The 27,488-nt window shown below is 45.8% G+C and overlaps 1 protein-coding gene across 7 annotated transcripts in view; it reads right to left on the bottom strand.

Moving 5' to 3' along the window:
- GSG1L (GSG1 like) overlaps positions 1 to 27,260 on the bottom strand; it is a 141,503-nt gene extending 114,243 nt beyond the window's left edge. For all 7 annotated transcript variants that reach the window (XM_074965606.1, XM_074965603.1, XM_074965600.1 and 4 more), the window contains exon 1: positions 26,459 to 27,260. In XM_074965606.1, coding sequence (XP_074821707.1) covers positions 26,459 to 26,759 — 301 coding nt within the window. In that variant the 5' untranslated portion in view covers positions 26,760 to 27,260. The remainder of the gene's footprint in view (positions 1 to 26,458) is intronic.
- Between the last annotated feature and the right edge of the window lie 228 nt (positions 27,261 to 27,488).

Below are 27,488 nucleotides of genomic sequence, written 5' to 3'. Positions count from 1 at the left end.
ACACTTTTAGCTCTGGGGTTGCTTAGAGCTACTGCTTCTGGCCATTGGGTGGCAAAATCCATGAAAGTCCGTATGTACTGCTTTCCTTTGGGTGTATTTTTTGGGAAAGGACCCAGAATATCCACAGCTACTGTCATAAATATAAAGGGAAGGGTAAACCCCTTTAAAATCCCTCCTGGCCAGAGGAAATCTCCTCTCACCTGTAAAGGGTTAAGAAGCTAAAGGTAACCTCACTGGCACCTGACCAAAATGACCAATGAGGAGACAAGATACTTTCAAAAGCTGGGAGGAGGGAGAGAAACAAAGGGTCTGTGTGTCTGTCTATATTCTGTCTTTGCCGGGGATAGATCAGGAATGGAATCTTAGAACTTTTAGTAAGTAATCTAGCTAGGTACGTGTTAGATTATGATTTCTTTAAATGGCTGAGAAAAGAATTGTGCTGAATAGAATAACTATTTCTGTCTGTGTATCTTTTTTGTAACGTAAGGTTTTGCCTAGAGGGGTTCTCTATGTTTTGAATCTAATTACCCTGTAAGGTATCTACCATCCTGATTTTACAGGGGGGATTTCTTATTTCTAATTACTTCTATTTTTATTAAAAGTCTTCTTGTAAGAAAACTGAATGCTTTTTCATCGTTCTCAGATCCAAGGGTTTGGGTCTGTGGTCACCTATGCAAATTGGTGAGGCTTTTTATCCAACATTTCCCAGGAAAGGGGGGGTACAAGTGTTGGGAGGATTGTTCATAGGATCCAAGGGTCTGGGTCTGTAGTCACCTAGGCAAATTGGTGAGGCTTTTTACCAAACCTTGTCCAGAAAGTGGGGTGCAAGGTTTTGGGAAGTATTTTGGGGGGAAAGACGTGTCCAAACAGCTCTTCCCCAGTAACCAGTATTTGTTTGGTGGTGGTAGCGGCCAATCCAAGGACAAAGGGTGGAATATTTTGTACCTTGGGGAAGTTTTGACCTAAGCTGGTAAAGATAAGCTTAGGAGGTTTTTCATGCAGGTCCCCACATCTGTACCTTAGAGTTCAGAGTGGGGGAGGAACCTTGACAGCTACACACTGAAATGGAACCTCAATGATGGGGAGTGGCTGGAGAGGGTTTTTCCACTCTTTGATACACCTCACAAGACCGGACATAGGTAGAAATGTCTTTGCCCATTTGCTCCCAGTGGAATGACCTCCCCAAACAGTCTTTGGTTCTGTTCACCCCGGCATGACCACTATGATGATCGTGGGCTAAGCCCAAGAGCTTTACCCGGTACTTAGTTGGAACTACCAACTCTCTCTGCAGATGCCAGTCCTCCTGGTGCCCACCAGAAAGAGTTTCCTTGTATAAAAGCCCCCTTTCTACAACAAACCTGGATCGATTAGAAGAGCTGAGAGGCGGTGGGTTGCTCCGTGCCTCTGCCCAAGCTCTCTGGAGGCTCTCATCTGCTTCCTGCTCGACCTGGAACTGTTCCCTTGATGCTGGAGACATCAGTTCCTCACGGGATGGTAGACCTGGGCTTGGTCCCTTGGGAAGCGATGCAGGGGATGGGGTTGGTTCTGGTGACTGTGAACCGCTCTCTGCGGGTGCACTAGGTTGTGGTTCAGGCTCCGGCTGAGCCTCTTGCATAGGTTTATCTGCTGCTGCCAGTGCAGGCTCGGTAGTGCCCTCTGGCATTGGAGTTGTAGATGGGGTTGCAAGCGCTGGACTCAGTGCTGGCAATGGTTCTGGTGCTGGTTGGTCTGCCAGTTCTGGTTCTGGAACTGGCTCTGGCTGGGTCTCTGGGACTGGTTCAACTACTGCTGTTGCAGACGTTGGCAGGGGATCCAGTTATATCACCTCCATCTGGGTCTCTGGTAACACAGACTGGGCCCTGGTGGAAGGCTCAGGAACAGGGATAGGTGTGACGGCTCACTTAGCTTGGCTGTGGGTGACCATTCCCACCCTCTTGGCTAGCTTCACATTGGTTGTCCAAGTCTTCCCGCAACAGCATGGGAATGGGATAATCATCATAGACTGCAAAAGTCCACATTCCTGACCAGCCCTTGTACTGGACAGGCAACTTGGCTGTAGGCAAGTCAAAAGAGTTTGACTTGAAGGGTTGAATCGTCACTTGGACCTTTGGGTTGATTAAGTTGGGGTCCACTAAGGATTGGTGGATAGCTGACACCTGCGCTCCAGTGTCCCTCCACGCTGTAACTTTCTTCCCGCCCACACTCACAGTTTCCCTTCACTCTGAGGGTATCTGGGAGGCATCTGGGCCTGAGGACCTTTGGTGTGACCCCATTGCAATGAACTGTCATCTGTTGGGGTTCTTGGGACAGTTGGCCTTCACATTCCCCAGCTCATTACATTTAAAACATTGCCCAGCTGACTGGTCAGTGGGGCAAAGTGGGTTGCTGGAGAATGGTGTGGTGGGACGATAAGGTGTCTGGGGTTTTCCTTGGGGTGCAGGTGGGGCCTTGGGCTGCCCCCAGTGGTATTGTGTGGTCTTGGGGTGCCCCTTCTGCTATCCACCCAAACTGTGACCAGGGTTGTTCCTCTGCTACGTCCACCCGTTTTGTTTAGATTTTCCCCTCCTCTTTGGCGGTTTGGGACTGTTCGTATTGATCAGCATAAGAAGCAAAACTTTCTGCCTAGTCCATTTTCTTATCCCATAACCACTGCTTTACATCATCATTGGTCATGGTCAGGAACTGCTCCTCTACAACCAAATCACACATTCCTTCAAAGCTAGTTACAGTCCTTCCTTTGACCCATTTATGCAACAGATCCTTCATCTGGTTTACATAAGCCACATTACTTACTCCAGCCTCTCCTTTAAGGGCTCAAAATTTTACCCATAAGTTTTAGGTGTAATTTGAAATTGTTTTAAAACCAAATCCTTAAATTTACCATAGTCAGAAGCATCCTCAATAGGCATCTTGTTGAATATGTCCAGAGCTCTTCCAGTCAATTTTGCTACCAGTGTGGTCATCTTGTGATCATCAGGAATTGCATGGAGGGTGCACAGTCTCTCAAAGGTGAGGAAATATTCAGAAATATTACTGGATTCATCATACTGCAGCCATAGTCGCTCCCATTTGTGGATTTTTGGGGAAGTGGAGCCAGCTGCTGAAGGGCTTCGTCGTTTCCACTCCATCACCTCCAGTTCATGCTTCTTCTCTTTTTCCCTCTCCTTCTCAGCGTGCTGCCTCTCCCTTTCCTGTAACTCCAGGGCTCTCTTGTGGGCAGCCTCCACCCTGGGTGTTTCTGCCTCCAGAGCTCTCTTGTGGGCAGCCTCTTCTGCCCCCACAGTTCTCTTGTGGGCAGCCTCTTCTCTGGCTGTTTGTGCCTCCAACTTCAAGTGCCTTAAGGCCATCTGTCTATCATGTTCTTTTTGTCTCTCTTCAGCTTCAAATCTGGCTAATTCTAGTTTCTTTTGGACTTCGCTGTCCGTCATCCCAGCCTAGTCTAACCCAAGAGCTAGAAAAAACAAAAAAACCCTACTTGTGAATTCCCTTGCAGGAAGTTAATTACCCTGCCCTCAGGCAGAGAGAAAAACTCCAGCTTAAAAAAAAGTGTCCTTTTAAAAAAACAGACAAAAAACAAACAAAAAACCTCCCTGTTTTTCAAGCAGCCAAAAGCAGAAAAAAATCCTTTTAAACCCTTTGTGCTTCTGATTCAAAATGATTCAACCTTTGCCACCATGTCAGGTTTCCCTCCCCACTCTGAACTCTGGGGTACAGATGTGGGGACCCGCATGAAACACCCCCTACGCTTATTTTTACCAGCTTAGGTTAAAACTTCCCCAAGGCACAAATCCCTTGTCCTTGGACGGACTGTATGCTGCCATCACCAAGTGAGTTAGACAAAGATTCAGGGAAAGGACCATTTGGAGTTCCTATTCCCCCAAAATATCCCCCGAAACCCCTACACCCCCTTTCCTGGGGAGGCTTGAGAATAATATTCTCACCAATTGGTACAGGTGAGCACAGATCAAACCCTTGGGTCTTTAGGACACTGAAAATCAATCAGGTTCTTAAAAGAAGAATTTTATTAAAAAAAGTAAAAGAATCACCTCTGTAAAATTAAGATAGAAGGCAATTTTACAGGGAAAAATAAAAAGATTTAAGACACAGAGAATTCCCCTCTAGGCTTAGTTTCAAAGTTACAAAAAACAGGAATAAACCTCCCTCCAGCATAGGGAAAATGCACAAGCTAAAATAAAAGATAATCTGATGTCTTTCCTAGCTTTACTTACTATTTTAGTAATTCTGGATGCTTTTTCAGGCAGGTTCTTAAGAGATGTTTTTTTTTCTGCCCCGGTCTCTCTCTCTCTCTCTACTTGAGAGAACACACAACCAAAGAGCACAAACAAAGCCTTTCCTCCCACCCCCCAGATTTGAAAGTATCTTCCTTCTCCTTGGTCCTTGAGGTCCGGTGCCAACTAGGTTATTTGACAGGTTTCAGAGTAACAGCCGTGTTAGTCTGTATTCGCAAAAAGAAAAGGAGTACTTGTGGCACCTTAGAGACTAACCAATTTATTTGAGCATAAGCTTTGTGCTGGAAATGGCCCACCTTGATTATCACACACATTGTAAGGAGAGCGATCACTTTTGATAAGCTATTACCAACAGGAGAGTGGGTTTGTTGGGGAGGGTGGGGAGAAAACTGGATTTGTGCTGGAAATGGCCCACCTTGATGGCCCACCTTGATTATCATACACATTGTAAGGAGAGTGATCACTTTAGATAAGCTATTACCAGCAGGAGAGTGGGATGGGGGGAGAGAAAACCTTTTGTAGTGATAAACACCCATTTTTTCATGGTTTGTGTGTATAAAAACATCTTCTGTATTTTCCACAGTATGCATCCGATGAAGTGAGCTCTAGCTCACGAAAGCTTATGCTCAAATAAATTGGTTAGTCTCTAAGGTGCCACAAGTCCTCCTTTTCTTTTTAGGTTATTTGAGCTTCTTAACCCCTTACAGGTAACCTCTGGCCAGAAGGGATTTTATATTACCGCATACATAACTGTTGTTACCCTTCCCTTTATATTTATGACAGCACACCTCAGTCATGCCTCTGCCACCACCACCCGTGCTACCATAGCTACACTGCTTTTTATACTCATACTAGCTCAATCAGAGCTAGCGTGAGTATGTGTACGTGAGAAGGGCAATCGCATGCCTTGCTTGTAGCATGGACATAGCCTAATGTCTCACTCTACGGCATTTTCTCCAGTCCTAGAATCATTTTCTCCTTTCTGCAAATGCCCCAATTTTTAGAACAGCCTTTTTAAAATGTGGACGCCAGAACTGTTTGCAGGGTTCTAGTAGCAGTCTCACCAATGCCACATAAAATGGTAAAACTCACTTCCCTACTCCTACTCATTACTCCCCTGTTTATACATCCACGGATCGCAGGAGCCATTTTTGCCACAGCATCACACTGGCTGGTTCTGTTCAGTTGCTTGTCCACAGTGACCTCTAGATCCCTTTTCAGAGTCACTGCTTTCGAGGATACAGTCCCCCATTCTGTAGGCATGGCCTGCCTTCTTTGTTCCTGGAGGTATAATTTTGCATTTGGCTCTATGAAAGCACATTTGTTTGAATAGGCGCAGCTTACCAGGAGATGAAAACAACAGCCATGCTAGCAAAACTATTTTCACAGCTTTCCTGATGAACCAAGAAATTTAAAATGAGCAGCAGTTCCCTTATCCTCTCCCCTGGACTCCAGAAAGCAGAAATCACTGAGGATTTTAACAGCAGCTGTCCTGGGTAGCATTAGGAAAGTTACAGAGATGGGAAGAGCTAAACTTCTGCCTCACTTGCATGGTGGATTCAGACAGTCCTCTACGAACCAAGGTGGAATACAACATGTGCTGTAGGTGATCAGTACACATTAGAAATCGCTGAGTTCATCATCAGCACCTAGGCACCTCCTCTTTAAAGAGATGGAGCACAACGTGGCCCTTTCCACAGACAGGCTCAACGTTTGAGACATTCATCTCTCCTCATTTACCACTATGCAGCTGCAGAGACTACCCACATCACTTGGCGAATAAAACCCCAAAGCTCCAATCCCTTACAGAGGAAAAACCTTTCTCTAGCCTTTAGATCACAGCCTGTCACTTGCGCAGAGAGGTCTCCACGATACTAGGGAAAGAGTGCATTGCGAAAGCACATTCTGATCAACACTAGCACTAGCCCAGTGCCCTCTCCCTGCTTCTCACAGCAGGATGAGAGGCATCCCCACTCCTTACAGAAACCGAGAGCTGCTCCATATGCCGCTCACATGCTTGCAAGATGCTTCATCTCTTCAAACTTTGCCCAAACATCTTAATTGCTCATTGAAAATTTCCCTATTTTCCAAAAACTGTAAAGGTTTACATTCAGAAACAACAGGCAAAGGAAATAGGGTTTTGTGGGTGTGGGAGAGAAGGGTGCACTTTGGTCACAGCTGTTAGGGGCAGGTCAGGGTGACTCTGCTGGGCCCCAGGGAGGGGCTGAGGAAAGGGGTCAATATGTATGCAGGGGCACAGGAGAGAGGAAAGGAGGTGTGGGAAGGAACATGCAGAAACCTCTGTAGGAGGTTGCTATGCAGTTGGTGACAAGAGCATTGGGCCCTTTAGAGCCATGATTCTCAACCAGAGGTCCGGGGCCCCTTGGTTTCAGGGGGTCTGCCAAGCAAGGCTGGTGTTAGACTCGCTAGGGCCTGGGACAGAAAGCCAAAGCCCCGCTGTGCAGGACTGCAGCCCGGGGCCCCGAATGCCAACACCCAAAGATGAAGCCTGAGCAATTTAGCTTTGCGGGGCCCCCTGTGGCATGGGGCCCCATGCAATTGCCCTTAACGCCGGCCCTGGCTTGTATATGGAGAAAACCAGGTGTGGCACAGCTGGGCCGTGGAGTTTTTATAGCATGTTAGGAAGGGGGCCTCAGAAAGAAAAAGGCTGAGAATCCTATTTTAGAGCAGCTTCATGCACAGGTGCATAGCTGAGGGCAGAAGGTGCAGGTACCACATGCTGGCAGCCCCAGCCTCCAAGGCAGTGCCCAGCTCTCAATCTCAGGTGCCCCTGCTGGAGAAGCAGCAGCCACTGTCTGCACGTTCTGTTGGGGCCAGGTGCTACTTCGGAAGGATTGGCAGGTACTATTATTGGACACTACTGCCTAAAAGCTGGTGCCCCTGCAGGAGACAGGAGTCCCTGGAGGAGAGGGAGAGGAAGGAGGCTAATGGAAGAACACACCCTCCACTGCTGGATGGTGGAAGCTGGGTTGCTCTCCCCACCTGACCTTCCCACAGCGGTGACCCCAACACTGGCTGGAGGCGGGTGCTCCCTGCCATAAGGACATGGGAGATGCCCCCCTTCCCAAGAGGCTATTGCTGGAGGAGGAGCTAGAGGATCTGGTGACTCACACCAGCCCAGAGCCTTGTTTTGAACCATGTAGAAAAGGGAGTGTCCATCAGAACCCCCCAAACCAATTCAGAGGCTCAGATCGGGTCAGCCTGCTAATCCAACACAGGCAGGGCTGGCTGAGCTAGTCCTGCTCCCCCTGTGTCTAGCCCCACCCCTCCACTGCAATGAGTAAATGACATGATGAAGTCACTCCGTGTGACAGCACTCTGACAGGTCGCATGTGTCTGTCTGTGTCGCTCGAGATGGACGCTGAGCTAAGTCTCTCTACATGCTGCATTTGCTGAGGAAGGGGCTGGAGAATACGAGTGCAACTATCTCACAGTTAGGGACCTAGGGCTGCAAGCCGTCTCCAGACTTGCCTCCTCCTCCCACCCACAGCCTCTTCTGGCAGGGTTTATTGCTGTTTATCATTCATCCAAATGAAAAGACTTCTCTCCACACTCCCCAGGAGAGACGTGCACCTGTGTCGTCACTATAGCACATGCCACACTAAATGGGCACTCGGGCCACACACTCTGCAGTGGACAGGGAAGGTGGGTGACAGCAAGTTGGTGCAGTGCTGGCCTCACATCTCTGGGTATTTGCCAGTATGACAGAGGGTCTCAGTTAGGGCTTATTCTCCTGGGATCATGGAGACATTCCTCCCATTCACTGTAGCAGCAGCAACACCCTGGCCCTGAGAGGAGCCAGAAGCAACGCTGACCAATTGAAAGCCCTCCAGACTGTCCCAGAAGGACCCGCTGCTCTCTCCCTCTGCTGCTGCATCTGCCACGACGTCACTTGCGGGCACTGTTCCCGCTAAGCTGTGTGCATGTGTGCGCGCACAGATACTAAACCCCGCGCGCACAAAAATGAAATACTACATAGGAGCCAGGCCGAAATATCATTTACGGGCAATTTTTGACATTGTTCATCTGCCATCTATCAACACAGCCAGATTCTATTAGCTGGCAAGGGGGGGAGAAAAGGGAAAGGAGGTTAAATTTCCTTTTTCTAAGTATTTAAAAATGACATTTATAAAATAACATGGCGTAAAACTGTTATCACAAATTGCAAATTAAAACTTTTTAGATGTATAAGCATTTTACTCGCTTGGGCACATTTGCCTCATGGCGCACAAATTTGAACTCTGCTTCAAAAATTTGCACAGAAGACATTTTTTGCGCACACAGCCTGTCAAAAAATTAGAGGGAACATTGCTTGCAGGTAGTAAAGCTGCTGGCCACATGTCGGAGGCTCTTGGTCATGGATCTGAGCCACCATGCCTATGAATCTACCTCTAAGTGCCCTCTTCTTCCCTGACAGAAATGAAGCATGGTGGTTTTGAAACAGGGGACTAGGAGGGTTGCAGTCAGGTGGAGCTTCTTTTCCATCATTGCTTGTAAATGGAAATTTCCCACAAGCACAGACAGCGTGTTCCCGATCAGCGAGAACCCAGCGTAGTGCTCAGTTGCTAGAAGAGGTTTTTATATGGGGTTAGTTTCCTCTCCAGTTTGCACAGCAAAGGGATTACCTGGCCAATGCCACATCCCCCCTGCTGCCAGCGTGGTGGCCTCACTGCAGCGCTCTAGGCCAGCAGTTCTCAAACTGTGGGTTGGAACCCCAAAGTGGGTCATGACCCCATTTTAATGGGGTGACCAGGGATAGCTTAGATTTATTGGGGCCCAGGACCAAAGCCCAAGCCTGAGGGCTTCAGCCCTGTGTGACGGGGCTAAGGTTACAGGCCCCCTGCCAGGGGCTGAAGCCCTCGGGCTTGGGCTTTGGCCCCCCAGCCTGGGGCAGTGGGGCTTTGGCTTTCCCCCTACCACTCCCGGGCTTGGAGTGGGGCTTGGGCAGGCTCAGACTTCGGTCCCCAGCTCCTGGGGCCCGGTGGTAATTTTTGTTGTCAGAAGGGGGTGACGGTGGCAATGAAGTTTGAGAACCCCTGCTCTAGGTGGTTGCAGATCTTCTCCATGAGCAGCCGGAGGAATGCTGACAGGTCCAGGAGGATGTCTGTCTGAGCCTAAGTAGGGTTGCAGAATGCTTGCCCTGCTGCTCTCTGCTCAGACAGATGCTCCAGCATGCAAAAGGCAGAATTCCTTGGTCACCACCTCCTGCTTTGTCTGGCAAAGAGAGTGAGACCAGCCGCTCGTGCTGCACAGAGACGGTTTCCATGGCCTTGGATTTGACAGCCACTGTAAGCCACGCTGCACCTGGGCATCCCCCTCTAAAATTCCCTCATCACCAAACTGAGGCAGTGAAGGAGGCTTCCAGCACGTCCCTGGCCTCCATCATGCATGGCCTTGGTGACATGCAATCCATTGTCCATGTCCACAACACTAGCAGAGAGTTAGGGGCTCACCCATTCCTCTGCAACAACATGCAGCTTCCCCACAATGCTCCTGGAGGAGTGCTGCTTCACACGGACAGTGTGGTGCAGTCATGGGTGGTGCTAGTCTTGCAGTTTCTCACCCACTAGGCCATGACAGCTGTTTGACCACTGGTCCATATATTAGTGGACAGAAGCTCCTTACCACCGTCACAGTTACCCAGAGAACACCGTATAGCTCCCCTCATGGCTGTGCACAGCTCTGCCATGGCCCTCTTTGCAAAATAGGACTGTCGGGATATATGCCACCTGGGAGCATAAGCAGCTGCATAGTCCCTGTACCCCTTACTCTCCATTTGGGAGAAAGGAAGCAGGTGCACAGCAGCATCCTTGGACAGGTTGCAGTCAGTGATATGGCCAAAGGCTGATTAGGACCATATTTCTGTCCCACTTGAACACACCACACTGTGCTCTGCCAACCCCTGCTCTGAGGGCCCAGTGCATATTTGTTGTCCTGAGACAAGCTGCTGCTACTTTAAGTCATGAGGGCTGTGCACCATGTGGTTCAGCATGCCAGAGGCCCCTACCCTTTAGGGGTCACAGTCAAAGCCAGCCATAAACATCTGCCTAGCTGGCAAGTGACCCTTATATTGCCATCACCACCATTCAAAAAGAGGGGTGTCTAAAGGGCTTTGCAGCAGGGACCTGGGGTTTGTAGCTGGTGATGGCTGCTGCTGAATGGTAATGTGTAGGAGCTCTGTCTTCCCCACGGTGCTCCCACTAAACCCATGTCCAGCAGAGGGGGAGGCAGTGCCAACTTCTGCCCCAAACTGCTGCACAATATTCTGTTGGTGCAAACACCAGTGCTGGGAATGAGGTTCATAGAACATTTGCTTCTGTTCCCCAGGAGGTTCCTGTTAGCTTTTATCTCACGGCAGTGCAGGAGGTGAGAGTTCTCTTAAAGTGTTCTAGATGTGACCAGTATACTAGGAGTCAAACTGGACCGCAGTCTAAATAAGTGACAACTGGCTGGAAAGGGAGTGGATGATCCTCAGCACAAACTGTAAGGGGTTGATAGGCCAGGCAATTGTTTAGATGGAAGTTTGTGGGCACTATTAGACTCTCAGAGTAAATCTCCATTTGATGAAGCTTTGGCCAGAGCATTCATATCCTGGCAGAGCGTCTCTTCAGCGTTGAGATCCACATCAGCGAAACAGAGCCCATCCACATGTACATACTTACAACCTACCAACAATTAAAGCCAGAAAGTATATATGTTGAAAAGGAGGAGACCTACAATGGATCCTTGCAGGAGTCCACTACAGAGATGTCTAAGCCAGTTAAGTTTGCCTCCAGCTTGCAAATAGGAACTCAAATTTATCATCATTTCCAAGATGAGCTGCACCATGCGTTTAGAGAGAATAATGTGACACAACTTGGCAGTCAGCCCCACCTGCCAAACAGCATCACGTGCAGCTGATAGATCCACCAGAACAGCACCAACTTTCTTGCTCTTCTCAAAGGCATCTTCAATGTCTTGTGTTGGGTGAATAATGTGATCTTGGGTACAGCGTGCTCATCTGAAGCCAGCCTGAACAAAGAGCAGTTGTGGCTTGATAACCTCATTGATGCACATCAGAATTGATCTCTTCATAAACTTGTATTTGACACAAGGTAGAGAGATGGATCACTAGCTCTTGGGATCTTCCAGGGTTTTCCTGGTTTCAGAATGGCTACATCTTTGCATTGTGCCATTTTTTGGCATGCGGTTATTGTGGAAACACTGATTGAGGAACCAAAGCAATCGCCTTTTAGCCCTAGGTATAGTAGGAACTTCATATGGATATAATCCAGGTCTGGAGCCTTTCCTGTTTTCATAAACTTTATGGTCCAGTCCACCTCTTTGTCTGAAAAAAGACCCATCAAGTTTGAATCCACACTAGGAGCCTGCCATCTGTAATCTCAGTTTTGACTGCAGGGCTGAAAGACTTATCCAGGTTCTGTCTATGAGCAATAGTCATTGGCTAGCAAATGACAGCATTTGTAGAGACAGGAAACTCCTTTTTGATGAGCCTGGAATATCCAGAAAGACTTTAATGGTCTGCCAGGCTTTCCGACTGGAATGAGTAAAGTCCACCTTTGTGACTGTCTCCCTCTATCGATCACACCTGGTTTGATCCAGCAGTTGAATGAGTTCTTTGCTCTTATGAACAGCCTCCTGCTTGTTACCAGAAGATCTGAATTCCTGGCAGAGCTTAATTGCCTTTGATGACCACCCAGGGATATAATGCTGGCAATAGATTCCAGGGATTGATTTCTTAGCAGCTGGCTGAACTAATTTGCTATTCAAGCAGCTCTAATTAAAACTTCAGCCTTATTGTTCCAGTGTGTTGTGTCCCTGTCCCCTACCCTATGTCTGTGTGGTCCGTTTATTCTGTATGGAATTCACAGTAGGGACTGTCTGCTACTCTGTTTAGCACAGTGGCACCCCATTCTTGGCTGGTTCTTAGGCTGTCCTGGAATAAATAATAATTCAGTTAACATGCCTCCTGCCCCAACTGGCACATGCCACCTGTGGGAAGAGCCAACAGCACTCAGTGAGAGCAGAATAGTTTAAGCCAAGAAGTGAATAGCCTAAGACCAGAAGGGGCCATTATGATCATCTTGTCTGACCTCCTCCACAACATAGGCCAGAAAAAAAAAATCACCCTGTGATTCTGGCATCAATGCCATAACTTCTGATTGGGCTAGAGCAGGTCTTTTAGAAAGATACCCAATCTCACCACAAAGTCTTCAAGGGATGGAGAATCCGCCACATCCCCAGGTAAGCTATTCCATGGTTAATCACCCTCACTGTGAGAAAATTGCACCTTATTGCTAGCCTGAATTTGTCTAGCTTCAGCTCCCAGGCACTGGATCTTGTTGTGCCTTTGTCTGCCGGACTGAAGAGCCCTCTGCTGTCTTCTCCGCAGGTAGATACCTACAAACTGTGATCAAGCCATCTCTTAACCTTTATAATGAAAACCTTCCACTGAGCAGAAGAAAGGGGAGAAAACAGCCTGTGAGGGGTCTTGGAGATCACCATTCTCCCCCATTGCAGGTCTTCACTAGGCATGTGTCACTATGATCTGCCTTACCCTTGCCCCACTGTTTGCTCCATGGTCCAAACTGACGGGACAATGGCCCCTCCCTTTCCTACCCACATCTTAACGTTCAGGACCCGGAGCGCCACATGGGACCCTCAGCAGCAGGGTGTGGAGGAACACCAGCAGCTGTAGCATCAGCAGCTCCTGGTGGCATGACCACACACAGAGGTGCTGTGCTCACAGAATCATTGCACCAACACAGAAACAGGTGGCCAGGTAGCAGAAAACCAGGAAGAGAGTAGTCAGAGGAAAGGGAAAGGAATGGTTGGTGCTACTTGCAGAGTGGACCATTGTGGCAATTTAGACCACCACTGCCAAGGCTTTTAGTTCAGAGTTACCCGCAAAAAATCACCCTTCCCAAACATAGCTTTAGTTTATATTTTTGAGAACAGCAACATTTCAAAACAGTGGAATAGGGGTACCATAGGGACCTGACAAAGCCAGGGGAATGGGCAGCATGACGGCAGATGACATTCCGTGTTGGCAAATGCCAGTTAATGCACCTTGGAGGAGTAATTTTAACTTCTCACACTCCTTACTGGATTCTAAATCCACTGGAAACACCCTGGGAAAAGAGCTGGGTTGCACTGCAGACGGCTTAGTAAAGTCCTCTGCTGTGTGTAGCAGTGGCCAACAAGCAAAGAAAATGGATGGAAAATAATAGTGCAAATAGTGTTATACTGTCAATTCTATCACCCCATCCAAAGAATATACCAGAAATCAAAGAGCTCCAGAGATGGGCAATGCAAACGATTAGAGGAGTGGATAGATTTCTGTATGAATAGGCGTTAAGACTAGGACTATTTAAGGGGAACTGGATAAGAGGGGACATGATAGAAGGCAGGGGCTAGAGAAGGTAAATGAGATGCTCTTATTCAAGCGCCAATACAAAAAAGAACATGGAAATATTCAATAAAATTTAAAACTAATAGGAAATATTTTGAAACCCACTAAAAATCCACCAAAAAGAATACTAAACACCATTTGCACACCCACACACCCCTATATCTATATGTAATCAGGCTAGGTGAAGTTCACACTTGTATAGAGCACCATCACAAATAGATGCAAAAATAAAGTGGTGCACCAGCCTTTGCTAACCCTCAGCAGCATGATGAATTTCACCCCATTATCTTTTGCTTTTGTCTTTGACAATTTTTATCTTTTCAGGATTAATGCTCATCTGTTTGCCTGTGACTATTGTAGCTGCACTTGTCACTCATTAATTTCTTAAAACAAAAGTGAATTAGTATATTACAAAAACAAAATGCAAATCATTAACTGCTTATATATATTCATATTTAAATATAGAAGTATAAAAATATTATAAATATTAGAATTTACATGTTTATACATATTTAATATTTCTCACTAGAAATGCATTGTGTGCAGTGTGGAGATAGACATTATTCTGTGGAAATATTATAGATAGTTTTGCAGTTTAAACTTGACATGTAATTCTGATTGTGTGGAGGTAAGAGACAGCAACACAAAGCAGGAGCTTAGGGCCCCAGCTCCTGGAGCCATGTGATGATGCCAGACTCTCAGCTTTCATTTAAAAAAACCACTCCTGGCGGTGAAGAAATGTTTGAAAATGTGACCCAAGAGTTATTGTTACAGTAATCTCTGCCTGAGTCCGAAGACAGCCTGATACAATAACTCTGAGAACTACGGACGACATCATTCATTTTATAGGGGCATAGGAATTGCCAGACTGGATCAGACCCAGACTCCATCTAGTCCAGTGTCCTGTCTCTGACAGTGACCAGAACCAGATGCTTCAGAGAAAGGTGTAATACCTCCATAATAGGAAGATGTGGGATAATCTTCCCCCAAATAGGTCATAGCCTCATCTCTTAGCTTGAGTCTTGAAGCCTATCTTCCAAAATTTGTTCATAATTAATTATGATCACTCTGGATCTTCTTGATATCCATATAAATGGCCAATCTCTTTTGAATCTTGTTCAGATCTTGGCCTCAATGATTTCCTCATTACTACCTGCCTTTCCAGATCATTAATAAATATATAAAAACAACACAGGACCCAGTATGGAACCTTGAGGCCCTGCTGCTAAGCTTTGCCATGATGAAAATTGACAATTGAATCTTAGTGTTTATTTTCTGTCTCCTAGCCAGTTTTTTGATCTATGGCAATACTCTGCCTCTCGCCCCATGACCACTTAACTTCTTTAGTAGCCTCTTGTATGAGACATTGTCAAAGGCCTTTGGGAAGTCAAAATACAATATATCAGCTGGTTCTCCTTTATCCACACATTCAAAGAATTCTAAGAGATTAGTGAGACACAGTTTTCCTCTGCAGAAACCATGCTGGTTAGACCCTGGCAGAACATGATCTTCCTGGTGTTTTGTTATTCTATTTTTAAATATTGTTTCAACCAATTTACCAGGTACAGATGTAAGGCTGACTGGTCTGTAATTCTCCAGATCTCCTCTACAGCCTTTTTAAAACCTGGGTACAATATTTTCCACCCTCCAGTCCTTTGGAACAGTAGCAGTTTTTAGTGAGAGTTTGGAAATGTTTGTTTGCAACTCAGTCGCTGCCTACTTAAGCTCCTTCAGAATTCTTGGATGCATCACCTGGGCCTAGTGACTTATTGTGATTTATTGCAATTTAAACAATCAGTTTGCTCCGGGACCTTTTTCAGACACCTCCATCTCTGAGAGCACCTCATCTTTACCAGAAAGTCCAATCCCAGGTAGGACTCTCCCTAACAGTGGACTGAGGCAAAGAAATCATTTAGCTTCTCACCAATGTCCTTATCTTCTTTAATTGCTGACTTTAACCCTTGATGATCTAGCAAGCCCACCACTTCTTTTGCAGACTTTATGATTCTGCTATATTTAAAGAATCCCTTGTTTGTTTTTATTCCCTTAGCTATTTGCTCTTCAAACTTCATTTTGGCCCTTCTTATCGCCTTCTTACTTAATGTCTGCTGTAATTTATTATCCTGTTTATTGGCTTCAGAGGCTTAGATTTCCAAGTTTTCAAGGATTTTGGTTTGGCTCAAATAGCTTCTTGAACCTGTCATGTAGAAAACATGGTTTACTCTTTGCCTTCATTGCTTCCCTTTCTGTTCAGTAGTCTGTGTGTCCTCTGAGATTCTATTATAGGTTTTTCTTAGGAGCATCCAAGCCCTCTCTAGGGATTTTCTTTCCTTTACTTTTAGCTTTAGAGCCTTAGCATCTAACCTTCTCATTTTATTGAAATCTTTTTCTAAAGCAATCTCTGTGTCACTTTTTGGTATCCTACCTGCCTCGTGGATGTTTAACCTAATTATATTGTGGTCATTGTTAAGTTTGTCACTTTTAAATTAGCCTGAAGTAACACACAGGAGTTAGGTCACAAATAACCTCTCCTCTTCGTGCTCTAGCGCTAGCTGTTTCAAGAAGCAATTACATGAAGTGTTGTCGGGAAACCTTGTCCTGTTGGGCCATCTGACAAGCGTATGTGGGTAACAGTCTCCTATTACTAATATTAGGTTAGATATTGCTGCCTCTTTCATCTCTCTCGACATTGTGTACTTATCCACCTACCAAATGCCTTATAAACTACACACTGTTGAATCTTGGCCTGTTGAGAAACCTCAGGAGCACTGGAAAGCCTAAAAGAAATTTTAGAGACTCTCTGAAAAAGGCATAGTAAAGGTTGCCAGATATCTGGATTCAGGGAATAATGCACGCCAGTGTCGTATTTACAGTAAAACTTTGAGCCCCTGCACAACCTGGAAAATATTAATTGTAGATACAGAAACTTATGCAATTCCTGATTCACAGCAGCTATCACAGCATATAGAGGAAGTCACAATCTTTGCTGTCATTTTATCATAGCATTGTGACAATATCTGTTAGTTTTGTTTAAGGCTGACTAAAGAATCATATTCCCGAATAAGTCTCTCCAACCATTCTCTAGTCCAGAGCTTCTCCAGCTATCTGATGGGGGGGACCCGCAATTTTTTTTCCAATGTGCGCGCAGACCAGCAGCCGATGGCTTGTGGACAGGCACCTGTCCGCGGACCACCACTTTGAGTAGCACTGCTCTAGAATGTACTATTAATTTGCCCTCTCTCCCCACTGGAGAAGCTATTAATTCAAAGCTGGTTCCTTGACTGTACAGGCTTCAGTACTCTCTTCAATAGTATATACATGTCATCCCATAAACTATGGGTGGGATTTGCAGAAACACTCAGTGTTGGCCTAACTCTGATCCCATTGAAGTCAATGATAAAATTCCCATTAGTTTCAATGGGAACAGAATTAGACCAACACTGAATGCTTCAGAAAAATCCCACCTTGTACATTTTCCAGTGAAACTGGGCTTTGAGATAGCTCATACAATAACTTGGTGTTGTCTGAGCAAATGCAAAACAATTGTTTTTTTCTAGGTAATAATTAGAGCTGCGTGAATGCAGAATTTCCATCCTGCAGGAAATTCTGACACTGCAATATTTTGAAGTTTTCTGTGGAATGGAAATTGATTTGGGAATGCTGAAACATTTCCTTTAGATATTTTTGATCCAAACAACAAAACAATTTGACATTCCTTTCAGTTTGTCAGAATAACTGAAAATGCTTCATATGGAGTCATTTCAACATTAAACTGCATTTTCTTATGGGAGAGCCCGATATCACCATTCTGCCCAAAGGGCCAGGCCCCCAGACTGGACTACAGCTCCACAATGCACCCCAGCTCATATATAGCCTGTCACAGGGTCCACTCACTGTGAGTGGCACCTCCTGCTGGCCATCCTTAGTGTTAGCTCTGCCAGCTTGCACTCCCCTTCCAGTGTTGTCCCCCCAATCTTGTCTTACTCTGCCACCATGATCACTCCTGGGTCTGTATCTTCTTCTCTGTGGCTTGGCTCTCCAACCAGGTCATTAAAGTCCTCCCCTTCCAGGGAATTCACAGACTTTTCAGACCTGTTGTCTGTCTGGCACCTCCAATACCCCAGCCACTGCCCAGTGGCTGGTAGGGGAACTCAGGCCCCCTTTTATAATGGGTTCCAACCCAGGGACCCTATAACAAGCAGCCACAGTCCCTGTGTAGTCCTACCTCTTACTGTTTCCCTGGGCTTTTTCCTACATGTCTGGTTTGCCCCCTCTCTGGTTCTGCAAGCCTCCAACTCCCTCCACTCAGGGAGTGACTACAGCCTTTCCCAGCAACAGCCCTACTCCCTGGGAGCAGCTACCTGGGTTTATACCGGCCATGCCTGTTCTTGCACAGGTGAGCCTGTCCTTAATTAGCTGTCTCCAGCCTAAATCTCCCCTGCTTGCAGCCTAATTAGCTGATTGGGCCCATCTGGCCTAACTCAGCACTTGCTGGGCTCGTATGGGGAGCATACCCCCATTATGCACCACTCAACTTGGTTGCAGTGAAATCAGTGCATTGCCTTATCAGAGATGTAGTCCCTCTGGAGCCTAGCCCATAAGAGAGAATGGGGGCTGGAAATACACCACGCATAAGCAGGGTGACCAGGTGTCCCGATTTCATATGCAGGGCTTTTTCTTAAATAGGCACCTATTACCCCCCACCACCACCCTCAGTCCCGATTTTTCACACTTGCTGTCTGGTCACCTTACCCATAAGACAATACGCCACACAGTAGGATAATGAAGTTTAATTTTGTTTAACTGATTCTAGCTGAATCAATCTGGGTCATTTCAAAAACAAATCCTTCCACTTTGGATCGACTTGGCCCAAACTGAAATATTTCCTTCTGATTTTTCCCAACAGAAAGCTGCATTTCACAGAAACTGCACTTTTCACTGGAAAAATCATTCTGATGGAACATTCCAAACCAACCCTACTAATAACATATTTCAAAATAGTTTGTTAAAAAAAGGTACAACTAATACAATTGTTTTCACGCCCAACATCAGCTGCCATTTTTAGCTTCTGTCCATTCACAAGCAGTTGCAGGCTTTTTTACTTCTGATTTAATAACACAGTTATTTTATCTCCTGAGACAGCTCACAGTCTCCCTCCCATTGGGGGTTGCTTTAACTCAGAATTTCTGTGGCCCCTTTTGTTTATGATTTGCTTTTTTTATGCCAACTCTAGCAGCATCCCACTTCCTTACAGCACAGAGCTCTGGATTTCCTTGACCTACGTTTATTTTGTGAATGTGTGTGGACAGTTCACAGCCACAGCAGATTTTACAAAGGTAAAATCCATATTTTATACATATGCTGAAGCATCTTTTTGGCTGAAATGGTGGGTAGCTGGGCAAGGAGGCCGTGCTGTACATGCTCCAGTCGGCCAGTATAGCAGAGAATGCTAGATCCTGCCGGTGCTGACTCAGATAGTCATGCCATGGCAACTGCCTTTTCTACAGTGAAGCCCTCCTGTTATAAGCATCTTTCACACAGCGTTTTGCTGAGCAAACTCCTCCGCAGATTGATCTCAGATCATGACTAATTCAAACGTGCCAAAAACTCACACTTCCTCAGAAGCCCACCTAGTACAGTTCCTAGTTATAGATTTCTAATAGAGTCATGTGGTGTGGAGTCCCGTGCAATAGGTTAGCCTCGTATCTTTGCCTATGCCTGGAGCAGGAAGAGGGAAGATAGACCTAGGGAGCACATGAGCACACCTGTGACTATGCAGAACCAGCACCGTGCTTGTCTGACATATGCTCCCCTCTGAGATGGGGACTAGAACTGTGAGAGTGACTGTGAGAGCATCCATGACATTCTTATGATGGAGGGACCCCAGCCACTGAATGTAACTGTAACCAGACCCCAGGGCCAGGGAGTGTGCCTGTTACTCTGACTGAGGGTATGACAGTAGGTCAGGTTCACTATCCTAGCAGTCAAGTATCAGGCAGTAGCCATTTTAGTCTGTATCCACAAAAACAACAAGAAGTCTGGTGGCACCTTAAAGACTAACAGATTATTTGGGCATAAGCTTTCGTGGGTAAAAAAACCACTTCTTCAGATGCATGGAGTGAAAATTACCCAGCACATTGCCAGCACACCACCTAAGATTCCATATGACGACAGGCCAAGGAGTGCAGCTGACACAATGAGAAGGTTTATCCACAGGAGACAGACAACACGATGTTTCAGAGAGAGCTGCTAGTACGACAGCAGCTCTCTCCGTCATGGAGCAGATTTTCCAGGGCCCTGTATCAGATAACCGTGGTAGGGTACAAATTTGGATCATGTTACCCAAGATCTCTTGATGCCATCTTATAACAAGATAAAAGAGAGAACTCTCATGCTAATTATGGTGGAGTTATAGCTTTACCAACGTTAAGATTGCACCAGAGGTTTTGTTTAAGGAGGAGTGTTAAATTTTCGTCAGAAGTGTCTGAATTCTCAAAAAGTCCAGTTTGAAATTAAGAGCTTAGGCAGTCTCATTAAGAGAAATGGGAAGGTGTGGGGCCCCAGCAAACATGACCCACATCTTCCCATTTCACTCCAGTTACAGATGTTTTGAGGGCCCCCTGAACTCAGGGCCCTGGTACAATTGTCCCCCTCTTCCCCTCTTTGCCAGCCCTGAGCTTAATTGTTTCCAAAGTCGCAAAAGTCAGTGCATGTGAGCAGGAGAAATGAGGGGGACAGGGATACACCCCAAACCTAAATAGTCTCTCTTCTTCCCCCCAGAAAGATGTATGATTTCCTGTTGCATCCCACACCATTGTAAGGTGTATATAGCCATTAACATATACCTTGAAAATATGTTAACAGCTGTAGTTCTTATTCAGCCCAGTTAATTATCTGTTAACTAAGATTACCACCAATCACACTTATGCTACTAACCAAATAGTGCAAGGTCAGTACTATTTAGTTTACAGCATGTTTCTCCATTCCTATATAAAACATAACAGTTTGAAATGCAAAACAGCCAGGCCCTTTTTCATACAATTCAGCATTCCCATATCATGTGTAATACATTTTTGGAAAACCACTCTGAAAGAAATTTTAAAATATACGAGAGATAGGACTCAAACCAGCCTTAAAGATAAGGGAGTTGGCCTGTTAAAAAAAGATTCAAGTCGGAAGTGAGGAAGTTACTCGTATTCTTGCTCTGTATAGCAAAAAACAAAACAAAATAACCGTTCTTTAATTTGTGGACTCAGGCAATGATTCCTACTGTAGATTGCTGGGAAAAAAAACTATTAACAGAATATTTTATAATGGAAGACAAATTCTGTGAGAAGAGGGCCAGACAAATTCTCACACACAAAAAAATGGATAAAGGGAATTGGCATACTTTGCACAAACCTTTATCTTCCTCTTGGAGCTAAAGACTATGAGAGTCAATAAGCCTGTCCCAACAGGTGGGACAGCTTATCTGGGGAGCATTAATTAAGCTAAAGTAAAATACACAATTACCAGGAAAAGAAAGCTCCAATGGTTAACAAAGTCTTCAAGTTACTGTTAAAGGGAACCTCCCATGATTTGCATGAGGACATAATTCCCATTCTACTGGCTTGCTACAAAGTATTACAAACCAGTGATGTGTGTACAAACGTAAGTTTAAACCCTCTAGAAATAACTAGTTATGAGACCCAGAAAACTGAAGGTCAACTGGAACAAACGACCTGTTCCTGCAAGAAACCCAATCCACATTGCCTTCACCTCAAGCTATGCATTTGTTTGCCTTATGACTCAGACGCACATCTCTCTGTGACTAACCTGTCTTATTCTGACAGTATAAAGTCTCCAATCTCATGATAAGCCCCAGAAGATGTGAAGTGAAAAGAATGTAAAGACTCTGCCCACTAGGGTTAGAGGAACTATAAAGGATGTTGTTTGTTTTCTTCGTAAATTGTTGCACTCTAGAAGTGACAGGGATTGCATGGCACAAGAAGGGAAAAGGAATGGTCTAAGCACCCACTGAGGGTATAGCTTGGGGAATTCCAATTAATAGTCCTGGCTAATATTGAAATACAATCCTTGAAATGAATCCAATATAAAAATCCTACAATAAGGAAAGGACTGAAAGAATGTGTTATATACCAACACCCTCTACTGAATACCAAGGGAAGTTTCAGAGAAACTGAGAGAGCTGAAATCTGAATACCTAACTGGCCAGTGTCCAATACAAAATAAGGGGATTGCCTTCCTCCAATGGACCCTGAAACAGTATCTCAACTTGGATCATCTTGTGGGACCCTAGAGCTTGCTGAACCCCTGAAGACAGCCTCTCCCCTAGGCCAGAATCACAGGATGGAGCAGGGATGACTGAACCCACAAATAAGCTGCAAAATCCAGACAGGAGAATGATGTTTGGATCAGCCATGAGGAAAGGATTCTCTCCTATTTCATGCTTAACGGGGTAAGAAGTAGTGAGATTAAATTTCAAAGATTGTATTTCTCCTTCTATTCTGTAACATAAATAACTGAAGGTTAGTTTGTTGAGTCTGCACTCTTTAGAGAGACCTCAAATAATCATATTCTGGATTTTAACTAATGCTATTAGCACTTCTACTTTGTATGTCCAGCAAATTGGCCTAAGAGAAATTTAATACAGTAACTATAATCAATTGCTTTTGATATTTTAAACTTGTTCCTTTTAGTCCATACCATTCAAATAGCAGGGACCATACTCTTAGAAGTGCCTTAAGACATCCGTGCACATTAGTGAGGGACCTCTAGTGTAAAAAATGTATTAGAAATGCTGACAAAGTGATTATTATTGATCTCATATGTAATAAGAAATCTTGGTAGTTTGCTTTGTTCCTTGGCATAACTGCTGACCCTTGACCCTAGTCTATGACAATCGCTTCCAAGACTGTGTTTTTGTGTTCAGTACAGACCTAGAAAATTGATTGTGTCTACAGCTGATTGAAGAACTGTTTATGGCATATGGATGTGGTTCCGGGTAAATTAATAAACTGTGGATTGGTTAAGAATACCAAGTGTACTGATTTGAGAAACACTGTCTGAGCTAGAAGTAGACCTGAAAAAAACTTCACTTTAGAATTAGTAAATTAATGCTTCCTAGACTCAATAAAAAGGGTTAATCCTTAAATTCCATTCCAATACAACACATATTAATTTGGCAAATCTGGTTTGTCAGATTTCAGCTTTAAAATCTAACTGGCATCTTCGCAAGTTGACAAAATTAACCCCGATTTACACTGCTACTATCTTGCAGCAATGTGCTGCCCTCCCCTGTGGCTCTTTACGCCACCACCACAATTGGTTCCCAACAGAAAGGAAGAGATCAAATCTCCAGGGCAAGCCAGGAAAGGAATGTCTTGTGTCCCTAGGGCCATGACGTGTATGAGGGTAGCGTTGGAGCCTCCAACCCAGCCCAGCCTAAACCCACTAAGGGAACCAACCCTGTTTAAACAAAACTAGAAAATTAAACACACACCACAGTTTAATTTGCTGTAGCAGCACAAGTGTCATGGTTATGCTTGTTGGTAGGTGTAGGAGATGGAAGTGACAGCCTGTGTTATTGCCCACACTGTGGCTATGTGATCTGTGCTATTGACTGCACCGGGGCTGTAAGGAATATTTAATTAACAGTTCTGTGACTTTACAGAGTGTGCTATTGACTCGACGGTGGCTACATGGAATGTGTTATTGACAGAGATATGGGCTATACAATGTGTTATTGACCACCCTGTGATTATACCGAGTTTGCTATTGACAACCTTGTGGGCTATACAGAGTATGTTATTAACAGTGCTACGGTTGTATGGAGGGTGCTATCAACAGGGTGGAGTGTGTGAGTACACCGAAGGCATCCTTCCTTACTAGTTCTGGCCCTGTGGTTACAGAGTGTTGGACACCTGGCAATTCCCCCCTCTGCAGGGTATGAAGAAGGGGTTTGAACTTGGGGTTTTTAGCCCTTACATGAGTGCCTTCACCCTGGTCTATGGGACAGTCTGGTGTGAGTTTGTCCATCTCTCCAGTTGAAGCTGTTCCACTGGGTATGAAATAATTAAATCTGCATTTGTTCTGAGAGCGAGGGAGTAAGGATGATTCTTTACTCCAAAGGTTCAGGGACTCACCAGAGTGGTGGGACACCCACATTCAAACCACTAGTCTAAGTGTTATAAGGGCGATAGCTGCTCCCCACGCTTGTTTTGTGCAGAGTTTGGCATCAGCTGCTGCCGTTCTTGCAAGAAGTGCCTTAGGCACCTGATTCAAGGGAGGGTTCATGGCTGAGAATCACAAATGAAGAGAGGTGCCAGCCTCCAGCCAGCACTTGGTCATCTCAGTCCTTTTGAGGGGCACAGCTTAGGCCACCTCCCTCCGCTTGGTATCTGCTATTGACTAGCTTATCCCGCTCTCTGCTCAGAATTCTGGCTTTTGCGAGTCCCTTTCCTAGGTGCCTAGCTCTCCCTATGCATTGTGTAGGAAGTCTGGGCCCCTAAAAGTGAGGCACTGCAACACACCACCTAAGTCATCCTGTGCAGTTAGTTAGTCCTGTGGCTGTGTGGAGCATGTTATAGACAGTGCTCTGGTTATTTGGAGCATGGGAAGGTGGCAAGGAATGCTGGGGCTGTGGTGGGGAGCCGGGGGCTGTGCTCTGGGTAATGCACTCAGAGGCAGACAGCCTGTGATTGCCCTGCATGGTGCTTCTCACAGCTGCAGCACAAAGTAAACATGTGCCCCCCCGCCCCCCGTAGATGCTTCCAGTTACAAGCTGGCGTGTACATGGCCCTGACCACAATGAGCCTGCCTTACTGTCGAGCACTTTCAAGTTGGTCAGGCCAGCCTAGTGCCCAAGGCTGCGCTAGGCCTGTCCTGTGCCTGACGGCTGTGGAGGTAACCTTAGCTTATCCACTCCAGCATGGCTTTGTCTCCTGAGCACAGCTCTTAATGAAGGGCATATACAGGCTTTCCTTCTACTGCTGACTTACCTCAATGTGTAAACTGGACTGAATTCACTTGGTGAAGAGATACCCAGGAAATCTGGGGTATAAACAGTAGTGGACTGAGCCTGGCTAGGAAAACTGGAATAGCCTGTAACAAGCTTGATTGGCCCTGGTTCTGGTCTGAGTGCCACCAGGCTCTGGCTAAGTCCTGCTCTTCTTTCAAAATCAGTGAGAAAAATGCCCTTTTTTCGTAATGTTTTATTTTTCCGTACATTTTTATGATCTAGCATTTGCCTTCATTCCACTCCAAGCAGGTCTGAGAGGATGATCCCAAATCAGAAGTTCCATGCACATTCCTTCCCTCACCTGAGCAAGATGGCCCAAGTTTACCCTTCTGTTGAATGAGCTTTAGTGGTTTACTAATTCTTAAAGTACCACCTTAGAAAGCAACACGTCCTGTCCTGGCCATCCAGTAAGCAAGCAACCCAGTGCTTTGGGATAGTGCAGACCTCGTGATGTAATCAAGCTCCCAGCCAAGACAGCTCCAATTTATAGACTATTTGACCTGTTTTACTACAGCCCCTAAACCCTAAATCCTGCCCAAAGAATCCTTGCTTTAGCTCTGTATGGAATTCTACCCTTTTGGGTCTGATGAATCCTTTTCCATTTTGCTTTGAGTCATCATTTTGCACTCAGGGATAGATTAAGGAGATCTGGGGTTAGGCACACTCCTACATGCAGCTCCCCCAGACATCACCCCAGAGGATGCTGAATCAGTAGCCTCTCCATCTCTCCCAGAAGTGATGGGAGCAACACACCTGCTTTCATTGAGAGTGTAGGGCCAGGCAGCTTCCTCCCTGGCGGTAGCGGCTGCTGCTCCTGCCTCTGCTGGAGGCTCACCGCAGCCATCATTGCCTCGGGGACACCTGGGCCACATTTTCAAGCTTTGTTTTGCAACCACATGGACTAGAAAACAATTTTTCAAAATTTAAGCTTAGATTCTGGCATCATTGCACAGCTTGGGGAGCAAGGGCCATAGGCGTGGGCCTATAGTGCCTTCATCCAGCCCTGCTTGCTTGTCTATAACACCTTCCATCCAGGTGAGGTGAGGTTGGAAAATACCATTACTCCCATTTTACAGTCAAAGAAACTGAAGCACAAACTGGTGAAGTGTTTTGCCCAAGGCGGCACAAGGAGTCAGTGACCAAGCTGGGAATGGAAACGATCTCCTGTCACTCAGTCCTGTGCTTTCAGCAGCATTTCCTCCGCTGGACTTTGGTTAGCTTGTGACATGACCTAGGGGTCATGTCACAATAAGTGTTACTAGAAACACACGATTGGGGCTATTGTCTGAGTGGAACCATGAGCTTCACCCTCCCCCTGAAATCCAGGACAGTGTTTTCAGGATATTTAAGGGGATGCTTGGGATTGGGTAACTGAACCCCAGAACCTCTGCAGCTACTATCAAGACCTTGTCTTTTGTATGATATGTGGAGTGACTCATGAAAGGAAAGCACTGACTGGCCTCTGGAAGCAAGCAAGCAGCAGGACCAGGGCTTGCTAGCACATATTTGTCTGAGGTTCAGCTGATCTCTCAGCACACCCTCACTGCTTGATTAGCAGACAAACAAGCAAAGTCTCCTCCTCGCTATGAACAGGTTGTTTCCCCTCTGTCCTGTTTGGAACAATGAATTGCTAAAATTCTCAGGCTTTCATCTGCCGAGAGTTTACAGTTCCAAATAGCTCCTCTAATTATTCGTTAAGCTGCTGAATCAAATAGAAAACAATGCAAGCTGAAAGGAAATAGTATTGCCACTTACCAGCAGCATTGATATTTTCCTCACAGGAGTACCAGATCCCAGTGTGGAAATACCGGAAGAGAAAGCGGTCATCCCCCGTCTCCCAGCTATAGTGCACCACATTCTGGTTTGTCTCATTGGCCGTCTCATTCCCACTGTAGTTGAGGCAATTTGTCTTCTTGTCTTTCCCACAGTTTGGCTTGGGGACCCTCTGAGTCCCTTCACACCAGTGGGTTGTGATAAAGGCTGTGGTGGAGAAGAGGAGAGCCATCAGGTTCAGACTCACTGCTAGGAGGGCTCTGCATCTTCGGTTTGTCTTCATGGTAACCCGCCCCCTCCTGCAGAGAAAAGAAATCAAATGTGGGGTTTGGGGGCTTGGAAGTTCAAAGCCCGTCACAATTCAGAATGTGGTTTTCCAGTCACAGAAACTCTCGGCTTCTTCCAATCTGTTGCTGAAACAGTGAAGGAAATGCTGCAGCCATCCTCCCATTTTCCTCTTTATTTGAAATCCCGTCTTGGTATGTTACAAGAGCAGCTGCAGCCAGCAGAAATGTAGCTGTATTGTGGTGTGTGTCGTGGCTAAGAGTGCTGAAAGGCTCAGAGAAGGTCTGTCTCAGAGGCAGCATGAAGAGCAACTGAACATCTGCTAGCGTAACACACATGATGCCGAGGAGCTATGCAGCCTTCTCCAGGGGGAGACACCTGCAGGCTGTGGGACTACATTGTACTTGACTCCAAAATCAAGCAGGAGACAGACAGCAGGGGCTGCTTCTGCATGCCATCAAAGTCATTTGTGAATCTCGGCTGTTACTGCATCATGCTGACAGCTGAACATTACGGAGGAGGCGGGGGAGGAAGCCTCATTTTATATTCAAATTAACAATTATTCAAGGCTAAGGAGCCCATTTTCAGAAGCTGTGCATGAATATTTACCCAGAGGAAGGGGGAATTCAGTATGATTACAGACTTTTTATGGTGTCTTGAGTAAGGAACAAGGCAGGGAGCTGATCCTCCTGTTATGTTATGTGGTGTAATTCCTCTGAGTTCAGCC

This window comes from Natator depressus, chromosome 10, assembly GCF_965152275.1.
Source record: "Natator depressus isolate rNatDep1 chromosome 10, rNatDep2.hap1, whole genome shotgun sequence".
Lineage (NCBI taxonomy): Eukaryota > Metazoa > Chordata > Testudines > Cheloniidae > Natator > Natator depressus.
The sequence above is the reverse complement of the archived record's forward strand: the minus strand, read 5'-3'. Positions and strand labels throughout refer to the sequence as shown.